Below are 16,624 nucleotides of genomic sequence, written 5' to 3' on the forward strand. Positions count from 1 at the left end.
CGAAAATGTGACAGCCACTAAAATAAGTATTTTTTTGAAAGAACAACAATTTGCTATCTCTGGAAAAAACCTAAAAGTGAAGATGTAGTAATATTTCACAGGTGAAGGTTTCTATTTTATGAAGAAATAGACTCTAGTGATATTCTAGAAGGTAAGAGACGGCACAGAAAGATAACCACTGAAGAATACAATTCATCTTCCACATCTGTTTACTTCACAAATAAAGAATACAGAACCTAAAAGACTTTCAGGATACTCCTACTTCAATAGCAGCTGTTGATTTATTAGCTGGTTGGCACTGAAAGGGCCATTTTACACCCAGTGTGTCCAATTATAACCTATATGAAGTCTTCAGGTGTAGTAAGCAGGAACACAAAAAGAATCCATACCTTATAGACTGCTTGAATGTTATTTGTGTATTTATGTTGTTAAAGACGACAACATGCATCCAGAAACGTTGAATGAGACAAACACAGTTGTCATTCGAGATGTTCATCAAAGAGCTACAATTAAAACATACTTATGCAAAACATGCAGCTGCTGGGACTGAATATAATCTGGGACATGAATGTAAGACAGGGCATTTCCTTCCAGGATGCTGTAAATTGCCAGAAACTTTGCAGCCAACATTTTTTTTAAATACTCCCAGACTGCTTGGCCAACAGTATCTGAAAGAGGAGTTTCATTTCTTATGTTAGTGGAGTATCCTGTCAAGCTGTGGATGAAATATCATTGGTCTGCCATGCATAAATTACAGACTACAGACACAAACCTCAGTAAATGTTGCCCTTTATTAGCAACTGGCAATGTAAAAAGCCAGAGGGGAATATTAAAAGAAAACTTGACTTGTATCAATAAACTTCAAACCTCTCTCTTCTGTTTACACAGTCGTGTCATTGGCAGAATAAAGAAAAGAGAGGTGATAGATGATGGGGGAATGAATGAATCACCCTATGGCTCTTATACACTGCATGTTTGTTGGGAAACTGCTGATTTGTCAGTAGCTGCAAGAATAATAATGAATGCCTGAATAAATGGAGTGATGCTTTGGTTAATGTTTCCAAAAATTAATGTTAAATAATTAAATGTAGGTTATGTATTTATTTTGCTTTCTTGCAAAAAGGAATATAGATACTAACTAGTCTGGGAACGAAGAGAAAAAAGAAGGGGAAAAAAGATTTCCATCTGTTATCTGGAATTTTAGGCTTCGTTATTAGCATTTTAATAATAGTGATATTAGCATTTTAGCAAGGCATCCATATCTCCTTTGAAGTTCAGGAAATTACATTTTCCTTTTAATCAAAACCATTTTTTTTAATAGCAAGAACTAGTCTTTTCAGCAATTAAACAATAGGGAGCCAAATAACAGAATAACAGATCTGGAAGGGACCTTTGAGGTCTTCCAGATCAACCGCCTGCTCAAGCAGGAGACCCTACTATTTCAGACAAATGGTTATCCAATCTCTTCTTGAAAACCACTGATGGAGCGTCCATAACATATTCTGGAAGTCCTTGAGTACACTTGCAAGTATATTAAGAAAAATAAAACTCAGCTGAGAAAGGGGTGACATAAGCTATACATTTGCCACTGATCTAGGAATGGTGCTCCCTATTTTTTTGTAATTTGATTTTTGCTTTCTGATGCATCTCATATGCTGAATATATCGTTTGTTTCTGTACCTTATAAAAAGACTAACTCTCCTTAATAAATGCTTTCTGCTGTGCCTGAATTACTTGGTGATTTGTATTTTGGACTAAAATAAAACCCCTTGCAAAAGTAGAATTCTTTTCTCTCCGATAGTTAGAAAATAAAATATTCAGCTTCACACAAACCTGGTCCCTGAGTTTCTAGGCAACATGGCAACATGTAATTTGTGGACATTGTTGTGTGGCTTTAGGAAGCAGCAAGAAGCAAGACATCACCACAGCAGGGCAGTTAATACTTACAATGGACACCTGCAGGACAGCTGTTGATGCCCACAAAATGAATTCTAAAGGCAAAAGTATTACATCACCTTAAAGCCCACTGTGTTTTGATCAAATCATAACAGGCGAAGAGATTATTCTAGGAAAAGGGGAACTTTCCATTTCACCACCTTCTGGGCCAGTGAGGGAATGTAGGTGGAAGAAGGTTCTAGCAGGTGTGACCGTTGATAAATGATGTCACAAGACTTCTCTTTGGAAGCAATATTCCTTGGCAGTTGGAGGTTTTCAACTGAATGCCTCCAGGCCTATTAGGTAAGAAAAACATTGTAAAACCTTTAGCTCTGTTTGCCTGTGGGAGTGAAGAGCCTTTTGTGAGTATCTTGATTCCCCTAAAGCAGGGGTGTCAAACTGCTGGCCCATGGGCTGTTTGCATCATGTGGAGGCCGTGCCCACCCCAGCTCTGGCAATGCGAAAAAAGTCACGATACATCGCGACACATCACTTGATGCAGCAAGTTTGACACCTGTGCCCTAAAGCAAGGGAATCCCTGGCAATGTGTAGCCCTCCAAACGTGGCAATGCTTAATCTTCTTATCTTTTGGCCATGCTAGGTAGGTAGGGATGATGGGAATTCAACCACCGCCTATTGTTCAGCATTTATTTATTTAATTTATAAAGCCGCCTACTCACTCACAGTGATTCTAGGTAGCTTACAAACAGTGAAAACACAGTGTAGAATATATATGTAAAAAACAATAACCCCCACCCACCCACCCACAGAGACAACACACGGTCAAAAAAAGCCATTTGATGGACTCCATTCCACTCTGGGTTCCCCAGGCCCACTGGCAAAACCAAGTCTTCAGGGCCTTACGAGAGTGTTAAAGTGGGGCCAATCTAATTTCTGAAGGGATGATATTCCAAGGGAGGGAGCCACTTTGGAGGAGGCCCTTCTTCTGGGTTCTGCCAGATGTACCTCTTTAGGAGACCTGCAACATTTCTTGCCTCCCCGATCTAGTGGGACAAGTAGATGTGACTGGCAAGAGACAGTCCCTCAGATAACCTTTAAAGTGACAACCAGCACCTTGACTTGCACCTGGAAGCAAATCGGCAACCAATGTAATTCCCACAGGAGAGGTGACACATATGCACACTGAGGTCTGCACCAAACCATGCAGGCTGTTGCATTTTGAACCAACTGGAGCTTCCAGTTGCTTTTCAAGGGCAGCCCCAGGTAGAGTGCATTGCAAGTCAAGACAGGAGGTGACTAGGGCATGAGTGACCATGAGTAGGAATTGTTGGCCCAGGAAAGGTATAACTGGCACACAACCCGCAGATGAGCAGGAGTTGTGAGTCCATGAAGACCTCCAGATTACACACTGGGTCTGTTTGCAGCAGTGCTGCCCCATCCAAGACCAAAAGTGGCAATTCTCCATGGGCCAAAGAACCCCAAACCCAGAGCCATTTGATCTTGCCAGTTTTAACCTGTTGTTCTTCATCCAGCCCCTAACAGATGCTTTCTTCTCAGGACAGGAAATAACATTGGGAGAAGAGATTTTCCAGTTCATTATCTGCTCAGCTCTGTTCATTCTGTGGTTAGCTAATGAGGAATCAACATGGCAACAGTGGCTGATAAACGACTGGATTTCATAGAGAATTATTGCACTCTGTCTCTTCATGTTAAGCCTGACAAATGGTCCAAGTTTGCAACCAGTGAAGAGACTCATACCATGCTCAATGAGTTCTATGAGAAGCCGGATGTGACAACACTAGTGATCACCCTCAATCCTACTGGACAAATAATCCCCTGCCTTGGCTTCCCATCAACACTGAAAAATAAAGGAATTTATTTTGTGAAAAAGAAGCATGAAAACATTACCAAAGATAACTTCCTGGAGGCACTCATTGTTGGAGACATCAGTCCTTCCCCAGTAGAGCAGATGATGGCTATTGTGGAAGAGGTGGGCTTCCAGTTTTGGTTTGTGGTTCACTAGAGTGCTTCCATTTTCAGCAAATATACAGAGAGGCTGGTGCTTTGACAGCAGGACTGGCTTCAACAAGATGGATAGCTCACAAACATATTGATTAATCCGGGGTCCTCAGTATTTCATGAAAATGGAAGCAAAGATGCTACAATATTATGGTTGAAGCTATTGTTTTTCACTATTGTATAAAGCCAATATAATGCAATAGCTACAGTCCTGGAAAGGGAAAATTCATTTTTCCAATCCCAATCCCTCTTCCATTCCCAGTCCTAATTTATTCCTATAATGGTTGTGAGAGATTTGCTTGTTGGAAGCTCTCCGGGAAGGTTGCAACGTGACCCCCAGGATGCATAGTGGTTGCCAAGTACACTGCAATGGTTGTAAATGCAAAGACCTGTCATGAGTCACTTTTTCGTCACTCTCAGAATCAAATTTTATTTGGTTCTCTTTGAAGAAAGAGCTAGGATTGAAATATAACAAATTACACCTAGCAATTTCTGGCCTCTTTTCTTTATTCTTATTTTTGAAAAAAAAACCTTAATATTTCCTTCCAATATCTGTGACACTGTGTGAAATTGCACAGTGATGCCTGCTGTTTAAAGAAATGGCTGAGTCCTCTGTGTGTCTATGTAGGAGTAGTCCCAGAAAACCCTATGATGTTTACATTAATCATAGATATTCTTTTTATATATGGATCTAATAGGTAAAATTATGAAAGAAACTCTATGAAATATCCGGAGAAGTAGCAAAAATGCCATGGTAGCTAGTGAACTTAAGCTTCTCCCTGTAACCGATCTTGTGCTGTTTACATATGATGGGCAACATGAGAAGTTGCCTCATGCTGGTCAAAATATTGGTTGATTTATCTATCAATAAAGGAGAATATTGGTAGTTCAGGATTGAAATGATTTATCTATTGAAATTAACAGCAGCTCTCTGGAGACTCAGGACAAGACTGCCCTGCTATCTGTGCATCCTTTTAAATGGGGATAAAGTGCAGAACTGAAACAGAGACCTTGGTGTGTGGCCATGCCCTGCTCATAAAGAGCCTTGGTGGAGCAGTGGGCTAATGCCTCCTTAAGTAACACCAGCTGTCTGCAATTAGTGCAGGTTCGCATCCCACCAGGCTCAAGGTTGACTCAGCCTTCCATCCTTCCGAGGTAGGTAAAATGAGGACCCAGATTGTTGGGGGCAATTAAGCTGACTTTGTAATAATGCTGCTGGGGTGTGTGTGAAAGCCCTAATAAGCAGGCATATACATAGAATGAAGGCTACTGCTAAGCTTGTAAGCCGCCCTGAGTCTTCGGAGAAGGGCGGGATATAAATGTAATAAAAATAAATAAAATAAAAATTTCCCTCAACAGAAGCATAGAAAGACAGGAAGAGGAACAGGCTGAGATAATCCATGCCTGAAGGCCAGTAAAAAGGAAATGACACTAAGAAGCATTGGTAAAACAGTGCTACTAAAGCATTTCTTCCATCACCACTTTTATATTACACAAATTACCACTCTAGTACATATACAAAGCCCTACTCCCACAATACGAGAGAGACCAGAAATACAAATACATTCTCAGACACAGGTAACACACATCTGCCTGTCTCTGGAGATTCACAGTCATTCAGGTTATAGTTATCCCAAAGATGCTTTTTCACGAGGCAACTGGATTTTTTTGTTTTGTTTTTCTTTGGAGACTTTTCGCTTCTCATGCAAGAAGCTTCTTCAGCTCTGACTGGATGGTGGGGAATGGAAGGATTTATATTCCTTGCAGACAGCTGGTCATTTGCATTCTTTTACAGAGTCGTTGAGGCCACCCGGAGGCTTATCTGTGTCTTCTGGGGTCACCTGAGTAGTGCAAATGGGTGTGGAGCCTTCTTGGAACTGTTGAAAGGACTGTGTTGCAAACTGCAGATAGATGATGTCGTATTCCCCCACCCTCTGTTGAGAGAGGGCTGTTCAGTTTTGACATAGATGGCCTCTTTTTTTGAAAGAGGGGTCAAAGAGGCCATCTGTGTCAAAACTGAACAGCCTGCTCTCAACAGAGGGGGAGGGATATGACATCATCTATCTCCAGTCTACAACACAGTCTTTTCAACAGTTCCAAGAAGGCTCCACACCCATTTGCACTATTCAGGTGACCCTGACAACACAGATAAAATTCCAGGTGTCCTCAATGACTCTCTAAAAGAATGCAAATGAACAGCTATCTGCAAGGAGTATAAATCTTTCCATTCCCCACCATCCAATCAGAGCTGAAGAAGCTTCTTGGATGAGAAGCAAAACGTCTTCAAAGAAAAACAAGAAAGTCCAGTTGCCTCGTGAAAAAGCATCTTTGGGATATCCACCTGTCCTGGTTTAGACCTTCACAGATACATACTGTACAAGTGCCATATGAGCACACAGTCTGATTAGTCCCACAGGAGAAAATGCACAAAAACACACCTATGCAGAGATGGAACACATGATTTCATTACAAAGAAAGAAAATATCAAAACCTACTAAGGCCATCAGAGGCAAAAGGAGTAGGAGTTTGTTTCTATAGAGATATTTTAATATTGGTAAACATTTCCCCTAGTTCAAACTTTGAAACTGACCTTTTTCATAGATTTATAGGCTGCTTCAACAGTTTAACTGGGCCTAAAAATAAAATTTCCTTGTCTTGCCTAAAATAGTGCACTTATCTTTTCTTAGAAAGTAATACACTGAAAGAGAAAGGATTGGTGCTTATGCAGCATTATTGTTAATCCAGCATTGTGCATATTACTAGTACATCACTGACATAGCTCTGATATAGCAGCTACAAGAATAGTGACATTGCACGAATGCTGTTGTTCTGCAATGAAATTCCAGGCATGGATGTTTTAAAACAGAATGGATTTTTCCAGAAGAGTTTTAGTTTGATTAGGTGCCATGATCTGTTAAGATTGAAAAAAGGTACTTGATAAGAGGGTATAAAGTAATAATTTCACATTCAAAACACTGTTTCAAGCTCAAAACTGTTTCACTTTACTCCAAAATAGCTGTGTTGTTTACAAAACTGGCTATCATGGTAATTCCAGGAGATTTTTGAGCTCCAATAGAATTTTTTTTTAAAATTTGAAACAGAACTGTTCCAAAGTCAAGGCTTTCTAAACAATCAAAACTGATTAATGTGAAACTATTTCCTACCTGAAAGAAATATTTTGTGCTCAAAATGGCTTTTTTTTCAAATCCAAAATAATCTGAATTTCAAAAGTGTTTTGCGACAGTAGTATATGTTATAACAAAATAATCCTTCTCCTACAGGTTGCCTACTCCCTGTTCATGAAAAGGGTAAACCTAAGCGGGTGGCCTCGCGTAGTAGCTGAAGACGTGATTCGGCAAGCTCACAGGCTGAAAAATGAGATGTTTGTGATGGGAGGAAAGATAAAAGGAAAAACACTGCTCCCTTTACCAGAGAACATGGATGCTCTGGATAGTGTCTCAGAAGTCTTTGACAGGTGGATGCCTTTCAACCTTTGTGGGGAGTGTGAGAGGATAGGCAGGACTCTTTCAATTACAGTAGTCCTCGATGTACGACCACAATTAAGCCCAAAAGCTCTATTGTTAAATGAGACATATGTTGAGTTTTGCCCCATTTTACAACCTTTCTTGCTACAATTGATAAGTGAATCATTGCAGTTGATATGTTAGTAACCCGGTTTAAGTGAATCTGGCTTCCCCATTGACTTTGCTTGTCATGACCTTGGGACACAGCAATGGTCATACATATGAACCAGTTGCCAAGATCTGAATTTTGATGATGTGACCACGGGGATGCTGCAAAGGTCGTAACTGTGAAAAACAGTCATTAGACACATTAGACGCCTGCCCTTTGGAATCAACTCCCCCGAGAATTTCGGATGGCCCCAGATCTCCGGTCCTTTCGTCGCGACCTAAAGACATACCTTTTCCAACTGGCTGACCTGGACTGATGTTGGGGTTTTAATCATGGTTTAATTTTTACAGGTTTTAGTGGGGCTTTGTAAAATTTAATTTCTTTTAATATTTGTATTCATTGTTTTTATTGTTGTTTTTATTGTTGTTAGCCGCCCTGAGTCCTTCAGGAGATAGGGCGGCATATAAGTCCCATAATTAAATTAATTAATTAATTAATTAAATTAAATTAATTAAATTAAATTAAATTAAATAATTAAATTAAATTAAATTAAATTAAATTAAATTAAATTAAATTATTAAATTAAATTAAATTAAATTAAATTAAATTAAATAATTAAATTAAATTAAATTAAATTTTTCAATGCCGTTGTAAATTTGAATCATCAGTAAATGAACTGTTTTAAATTGAACGTTACCTGTACAAATAAATAGCTACATATACTATTAGATGGCAATTATTATAATCACCTAAATGTAGATGATCATGTGGGTACATTCAGTTAGCCCTTATTTTACTGCCCATAGCACCTTGTTCCCTTCAGTTACTCAGGAAATCAAATATTGTCCATTTATCCCTCACTTTTTATTAAACTCTTGCCCAGCTACTGTCAAAAGATTCCAAAGTTTGCATTAAGTTTATGCAACATGTCTTTCTGTCTGACTGTGCTTATACTGTGTGTAGAATCCAATTTACAAAATTGAGTCCAATCCCATAATCTGGATCTTCATTAGACAATGTTTTAGCTTTTTTTACGTGGTTCTTTAGTATGTGCAACAGAAAACATGCTGGACAGAGGAGTCCCAGTTCCCACAGTATGAAGTCTTATAGGATATATATATATATGTGTGTCTGTGTGTGTGTGTGAGTGTGAGTGTCTGTGTGTGTGTGTGTGTGAAATATTTGTCAAGTCTTTTGAATACCTTGCTAGTTAAATCTTCTTTCCTGTTTCAGCCTAACCCAAGGCTATCCGCAGGCTATAGTCACAACTTACGACAGTTCATTATTTGTGTAAATTATTCAAAAGACTTGACAAATATTTAACACATATATCTCCCTTGCTTCCTAGCTAATAAAGAGAGAAAGAGCCTGTGGCCTAGGGGTTAAAACAACTGCCTAATATATAATTAGCCCAGGTTCGAATCTCAGATAAAGGGTATGACTGACTGATGAGAACAAAATAAGTTCGAAATGGCCATATCAGCCTCCCTAATTCTTTATTAGCAATTTGAATAATTTACACAAATAATGAACTGTCGTAAGTTGCAACTATAGCCTGCGGATAGCCTTGGGTTAGGCTGAAACAGGAAAGAAGATTTAACTAGCAAGGTATTCAAAAGACTTGACAAATATTTAACACATATATCTCCCTTGCTTCCTAGCTAATTTTTTTTATTATTAGATTTATATACCGCCCTTCTCCCGAAGGACTCAGGGCAGTGTACAGGGCAATTAAAACACAATATACAATATACAATATGCAAAGTTAAAAATAAATTAAATTAAATAGCCCTAACAAGAAAACACATTCTAACAATTTAAAATTTAAAATTTTAAAATCCCAATCCCTCAGTCCAGGCCAGCAAGCTCAAATAACCAAGTTTTCAGGTTGCGGCGAAAGGAGTGAAGGTCGGGAGCCATCCTGAGCTCAACAGGGAGCTGGTTCCAGAGGGCAGGCGCGCCCACAGAGAATGCTCTCCCCCTGGGGGCCGCCAGTCGGCATTCCCTGGCTGACGGCACCCTGAGGAGGCCCTCTCTGTGGGAGCGCACAGGACGATGGGAAGTTGACGCCAGCAGAAGGTGCTCCTGTAAATAATCCGGACCCATGCTATAATAAAAAGAGAAAGAGCCTGTGGCCTAGGGCTTAAAACAACTGCCTAATATATAATTAGCCCAGGTTCGAATCCCAGATAAAGTGTATGACTGACTGATGAGAACAAAATAAGTTCAAAATGGCCATATCAGCCTCCCTAATTCTTTATTAGCAATTTGAATAATTTACTTATATATATATATATATATATATATACTGTATATATATATATATATATATATATATATATATATATATATATATATATATATATATATATATATATATATATATATATATATATATATATATATATATATATATATATATATATATATATATATATATATATATATATATATATATATATATATATATATATATATATATATGTATAATTACTGAATCAAAAGCTAAGATTATTTCCTCTTTACTTTTAAATCTTCTCTGTACTATTTGTTTTCAGCCTACCTGCTACTGTGGACAGTTCTCTGCTACACTCCATTGAAACAATAATCATTGACTGGTCTCATCAGATACGAGATATCTTGAGCAAGGATTCTTCCCAGCCTCTTCTGGATGGCTTAAACCCGTTACCCAGAGTAGAATTTGATTTCTGGTACAGTAGGCAGGTCAACCTGCAGTGCATAAATGAGCAGGTAGGCCAAAGAGCTTCTTTCAGATTTGCAAGGCTATCAGCCTGTAATACTGAAGACCGACATGTTTTCTGATCTGATTTTTGCTTTTCTCCATCAGCTTTATGCACCTCAGGTCAAAAAGATTGCTGACATTTTAGAGCGAGCAAAAAGCTGCTATTGGCCAGCACTTAAGAATGTCTTCAAGGATGTATCGGCAGGTAAACTCTATTTCCTAGAGAGTCCAGGTGCATAACCTATGTAAGTGGCTGTTTCATGTAATTCTAGAAATCAAAGGAGGAGCAACCAACTTAATACAATACACTATATTTTATAGCCATATTTTTTAAACAGAGGAGTTCCAGGGCCTACTGCTTTCCCATTCCCTTCCCCTTCCTTCAGATTCCTGCATTTGCAGGTTCCAAGTCCAACCAACCTGAACATTATTATGAAAAAGTTCTACAAAAAATTTAATCAGTCCTTTTTCTTTCTTAATTCACTTACTCTCAAGCATTCCTTTTATTCAGGTTTGAAAGAAGCTGATGATATTAACCTGTATTTGCAACCTCTAAAAGTTACACTTGAGGAAGTGGAACAAGCTGATTATCAACAGGTATGTCAAAAGAGAAATAATGTTTTGAGAGTTACCATGTTTCTTGATGCAGGAAGCTTACAGGCCACTATATCACTTTTAAAAGACATATCGACCTTTTCACAAATAGAAATGGCCTGCCCTCTGCTCCTCTAGCTAGTTACTATGGGCTGTGAAGTCCAACACATCTGAAGAACTCTAGGCTGGGTCAGGTGCTGTATGCGATAATACCATTAGAGAATTCCCTGGAATTATTACACAAAGAACAAGTAAAGATCCTGACTAACTATTTAGGATTAAATTAAAGCTTGAAAGTCAGCATAAATCCAATCATAGAGGCTGGAGGGGAGGGAATGGCTGATTCCAGAATGATTGGGAATCAGTTATTACCACTTCCAACACAAAGAATACGGTATGGTAAAAGCTCATTCTTGTCTTCTTATGAGTCTGTTATCCTGGACTCTCTTAAACTGGGGGAATCTTCTCATGCAGCACAACACATTCTAAATCCTCTCCATTAAGCATAAAACAGAGAGTATAAAAGCCATTTAGGGACAATCTATGTTACTGAAAACTTTTGCCCATAGAGTGCTATACTGTCTAGAGGAGAGTTTCCCAACCTCAGTAACATTAAGATATGTGGACCTCAACTCCCAGAATTCCCCAGCCAACATAATCTAGACTCCTTGCCCTGACATAGCATGCAAACACAATCCCCCATATGATGATTAAAACAAAAAAGAGGGTAAACTAATACATTATGTTTGCTGCTAACTGCTTCTATTTCTTTAGAATTCTTTCCTGAGGTTCTGGGAATGAGAATGCTTTGGGCACATGCAAAGTTAAGGATAAGCTGTGCATTCTTTTATTTATAGTTGGCTAAGGATTTTTCTCTAGCCTGAGGACATTGTTCACACATTCAGAAGTGTGAATAGGATTTTCAGATTAGTAAAGATAATCTTGATTAGCATATCATAGAAATATACAATAATATTAAAATGTTTATTTCACCTTGCTGAAACTCCCATTCTGCTCTTTTCATACAGGTATCTTCACACATCAATTCCATCATGTACACAATATGCTTGATCTGGGCTAATTCTGAATATTACAACATTCCATCCCGGGTCATTGTCATTTTGCAGGAGATTTGTAATCTCTTCATTGAAATGGTATTTCACTGTGAAAATAAACATTCTTAATTGAGAGGGGTTTTTCCTTATCACTCCAATGTTTGCAACTACTGTAAAGGTGTAGGTCTATACATATGTTGTATATAGTATGTTTAAATGTGTGTTATGTATGTGTACACTTTGAGAGCAAGCAACTAAATTTCATTTTTAATGTGTGCCATTGTGCCCACAGTAACAAACGACAATAAAGGTAATCTATCTATCTATCTATCTATCTATCTATCTATCTATCTATCTATCTATCTATCTATCTATCTATCTATCATCTATCTAATCCATAGAAATGATGGGAAAAAATGAATATAATTTATCCATCTCCTCCAAACTGAAATATATCTTTCCTGTGAATGATCTTTCAAATAAGCAGAAATCTTAGACATTTCTGCAAGATTCGAAACTTTAAACACCCATTCTTCTATAGTGGGCAAACTATCCTTATCTCTTATTATTCTTTAAATATACATACATTATATTATTTTTCAAAAGAAATGAAGAACAAAAATATAGAACAAAATTTCAGTCTAAAATCATGATGTGTACATAATTTATTCTGAAAAGATTTATTAATAGAGTTAAGCAATGTGGCAACAAATCTGACTAAATTTGTTTAGAATTTTTCAAAGATTGTTATTATTCTATTATTTTTTTCAGCCTACGCAATTTCCTACAGCTTTAAAATAGGATTCAGTAAAAGATGCATTTTAGTTTCCCAATACTTTGAATTATAAATCTAGCTGACAATAAGTGAATCAATTTCTTTTTTTTTATTAAAGAGTTTTACAAAAACAGAATTTTACAATATATCCCCAAATCCCTCCCACCCCAAACCCCCCCACTTCCCAGAGCTAAATACAGGATTATAGTTACAATAATCATATTCTAAATAAAAATTATGCATAATATACAATTAACCAAATTCATAATGTGCTTTAACTCCCCTTTAACATAACTACAAACAAAGTACCAATAACAATATCCCACTAAAATCTACTCATAAGCTAAATGGAACTTTTTAGTCCCATATTTGTTCTGAATATAATTTATCCATCTCCTCCAAACTGAAATATATCTTTCCTGTGAATGATCTTTCAAATAAGCAGAAATCTTAGACATTTCTGCAAGATTCGAAACTTTAAACACCCATTCTTCTATAGTGGGCAAACTATCCTTCTTCCAATATTGTCCCACCAGTAACCGTGCTGCTGTTATCATATTCAACATCAAATTAGTTTCCTTAACATCACAATCTACAACAATACCCAATAAAAATAATTGCGGAGAAAACTTTATCTTTCTCTTAAAAATCTTTTGAATGTTCCACCAAATTTTGATCCAAAAAGCTTTTATGTTTCTACAAGTCCACCACATGTGAAAATAGGTAGGTAGAATCAATTTCTTGTGATGAGTTAGTTTATGTGTGTTAGGAAGTATAGATAGTAAACCAAATTCAGGATTATAGTACTATAAAAAAAGTTCTGAGCAGTTTTCCCAATTACTTCAAAAACTTTCAAACAAAAGCACTGTGGCACTATCATCAGAAACGATAATATACACTGATTTCTTTACAACTCCTACAATAACAGTCTAAATAGCTGCAACTTATGGAATATAATATTAGTAGAATGTACTACCACTGACAAATTACTTTTATAATCTTTCTTGACAGCCTGCTGGAATAGATTGAAAAGGAATTTTATAATGCAAAGAAATTCAAATTAAATTTACCTAGTTTGTTGTCCATTCCTCTTAAGTTTTTTAAGGCTTCCAAGAAAATCTCAAATATAAATGTAGCACATTACGGGCCTCTCTTGTGTTGATAGATTAGGTGCAGAATTAAGGGGATATCATCACTCTCACCCACTTGCATTGTTGCATCTCCCTTGCATTGGACATTCAAGACAAAGAGGGTATCTCATGCACCATGTTCATCACTGAAGACTAAAAACCATTCAGATTTGAAGTATCCAAAAATGCCATCATGTTTTTTTCTTCTTATGATTTAGCCTTATGATTCAATAGATTTTTTAAAGAAATTATTTCAGTTAATTCAGGGTTGCTAAATTAATGTTGTTCAGCATTTTTTATTTGACCAGTTAAAGGAAAAAATGAAGGAGCAAGCATCCTTGATCTGCAGTATTATTATTATTATTATTATTATTATTATTATTATTATTATTATTATTATTATTATTATTATTATTATTATTATTATTATTATTTTATTATTTTATTATTATTATTATTAATAATAATAATAATAATAAAGTTGGAAGGGACCTTGGAGGTCATCTAGTCCAACCCCCTGATGGAGGACAATCTTGCATATGATTAATTAGGCTGTCACAGCTCCTTGTGCATCAGGGTGTAGGCTCCAGTTTATATGAGATTTGAAAACAATTTTCCCAGATACTAAATAAGGACTTTAGAGATTGAGGGATTGTGCAAATCAACCCCAGTAATTTGCCAGTGGAGAAACACTGTGAGAGAAGCATTCCAGATTAGGTCTGAACATTTCACCCAGAGCAGGGAATAGACTAGGTAGGTCTGGGATGGGGAATATTTACCCTGCCAAATTAACAACTGTGGATCTTCTCTCACAAACTCTGCTCTCTACTCTTTGCCATTGCAATTCCATACGCCAATCTGAGACATTTCTACTATACTAAATAATGCAGTTCCATGCTGAAAACTGCCCGCCTAAACAAAGCAGACTTTCATTTGGTAATTATACTGAAACAACCTTCAAGCACGACAAAATTGATTGCCAAGCGGTTAATGACATTTCAGTTACAGTGTCTGGTTTTATAAGCCCTGTTCATCTTTGCCTCTCTTCCTGTTTAGACACGTAACTTTTTGAGTCCTGAGGAAGTGCTGAAAGGCTTGCAAGGCGAAATTGAGGAGGTTTTGGCAGGAATCAAGGTGGCCATTGCTGTGATTGAGAAACTCTACAAGACCTATGACCTTTCTTCCACAGATATGATGCCTTTTTTTTTTAAGGTTAGCCACAACAGCAGCAACAGAAGACCCTGATGAATCTTAGAGGGAATGTTATTGTAACCTTCTCAGAGCATGGGAAAGAAGAGGGAGGTTTGCAAAGTATTACATGCATAGGAAGTCCTTAGTTAATGACTGTAATTGGCACTGGGAAGTCCATTGCTAAGTGATGTGCTCACAAAGTGAAAAATCACATGACTTGGTGGAGCCTTGGTGGAGCAGTGGGCTAATGCCTCCTTAAGTAACACCAGCTGCCTGCAATTAGTGCAGGTTCGCATCCCACCAGGCTCAAGGTTGACTCAGCCTTCCATCCTTCCGAGGTAGGTAAAATGAGGACCCAGATTGTTGGGGACAATTAAGCTGACTTTGTAATAATGCCGCTTGGGTGTGTGTGTGTGAAAGCCCTAATAAGCAGGCATATACATAGAATGAAGGCTACTGCTAAGTTTGTAAGCCGCCCTGAGTCTTCGGAGAAGGGCGGGATATAAATGGAATTTAAAAAAAAACCTGTGCCAACATACGATGGCAGTCCTGGCAGTACAAGTTGTTATGCATTCTGTCATATGACCACAATTTGTGACTTCCTGCTGGCTTGCCCATTGACTTTTCTTCTCAGAAGCCAGTAGTCATAAATGGCAATTACATGACCACAGAATGGTGCAAATGTCAGAATTGTGTGCCAATTGCCAAGTTCCCAAACTGTCATTATGTGACCATGGGAGACCCTGCAATGGCTGCAACTTTGAGGAGCTGTAAATTTCTTCATTCAGCACTGCCTTAGCTTCAAACAGTTGCTGAACAAGTGGACATTAATGGAGGACTACCTCTATACAACATCTGCATGTACTTCCTTTGCCAGGAAATAACTGCCCTAATGAACTTAAGAGATAAATTGGCAAATGTATGCTGTTGCCAAAAATTCAGCTCCTTAACAGCTCCTTAAAATTAAAAAGCAAGATTCTCACAAAAACTTTAACCAGCTTATTTCAAAGAGAAAAGGTATTAGAAAATGGGACAGCTAAACTGGTGAAACACATATATAGAGGCAACATATATTCATCTACCATAATTGGATCATCTTTCTTTCACCCATGTGCACACCTTGGGAAGAAAGACCATACACACAAATCACATTATTTCATTAACGATGCCTCCTATGTCCACCACAAGCATAGGTTGGAAAGAATTTAAGAAGCCACATTCTGCAAACATTTCCTACCTCTTTTTTTGGGGGGAGCCCTGATATTAGCTCTATTGCAGGAAGGTGGGCAGTAAACGAATTTAATAAATAAAGTAAAATATTTTTATTTATGTTTTCAGGATAAAGAACCTCAGTACTGGGAATTTCCCTCTACTCTTGTCTTTACAAGAATGAATTTATTTTTTCATAGACTGAAGACCATAGAGGTAGGAATGAACTAGCTGCTATAAAATGTGAAATGACTGCAATAATAATTAGCATTAACATTATATACTGTATTCTTATAGAAAAGCAGATTATTTGTATAACATATCAGTAATTATAAAAATCTAAAAAGTCCTACGTTTTTTAAAACTGTAATTAGACAAA

General features: G+C 37.4%; 1 protein-coding gene across 1 annotated transcript in view; it reads left to right on the top strand.

Annotated features, from left to right (window-relative positions):
* Positions 1 to 3,541: 3,541 nt before the first annotated feature.
* The window catches only part of DNAH17 (dynein axonemal heavy chain 17), a gene marked incomplete at its 5' end in the record, with an annotated part of 119,670 nt that continues 106,587 nt past the window's right edge, over positions 3,542 to 16,624 (top strand). Inside the window, 8 exons of the mRNA XM_081319927.1 lie at positions 3,542 to 3,886; positions 7,197 to 7,390; positions 10,107 to 10,299; positions 10,397 to 10,496; positions 10,803 to 10,888; positions 11,914 to 12,039; positions 14,902 to 15,057; positions 16,375 to 16,461. Coding sequence (XP_081176053.1) covers positions 3,542 to 3,886; positions 7,197 to 7,390; positions 10,107 to 10,299; positions 10,397 to 10,496; positions 10,803 to 10,888; positions 11,914 to 12,039; positions 14,902 to 15,057; positions 16,375 to 16,461 — 1,287 coding nt within the window. The remainder of the gene's footprint in view (positions 3,887 to 7,196; positions 7,391 to 10,106; positions 10,300 to 10,396; positions 10,497 to 10,802; positions 10,889 to 11,913; positions 12,040 to 14,901; positions 15,058 to 16,374; positions 16,462 to 16,624) is intronic.

This window comes from Vipera berus, assembly GCF_964194415.1.
Source record: "Vipera berus genome assembly, chromosome: 2".
Lineage (NCBI taxonomy): Eukaryota > Metazoa > Chordata > Lepidosauria > Squamata > Viperidae > Vipera > Vipera berus.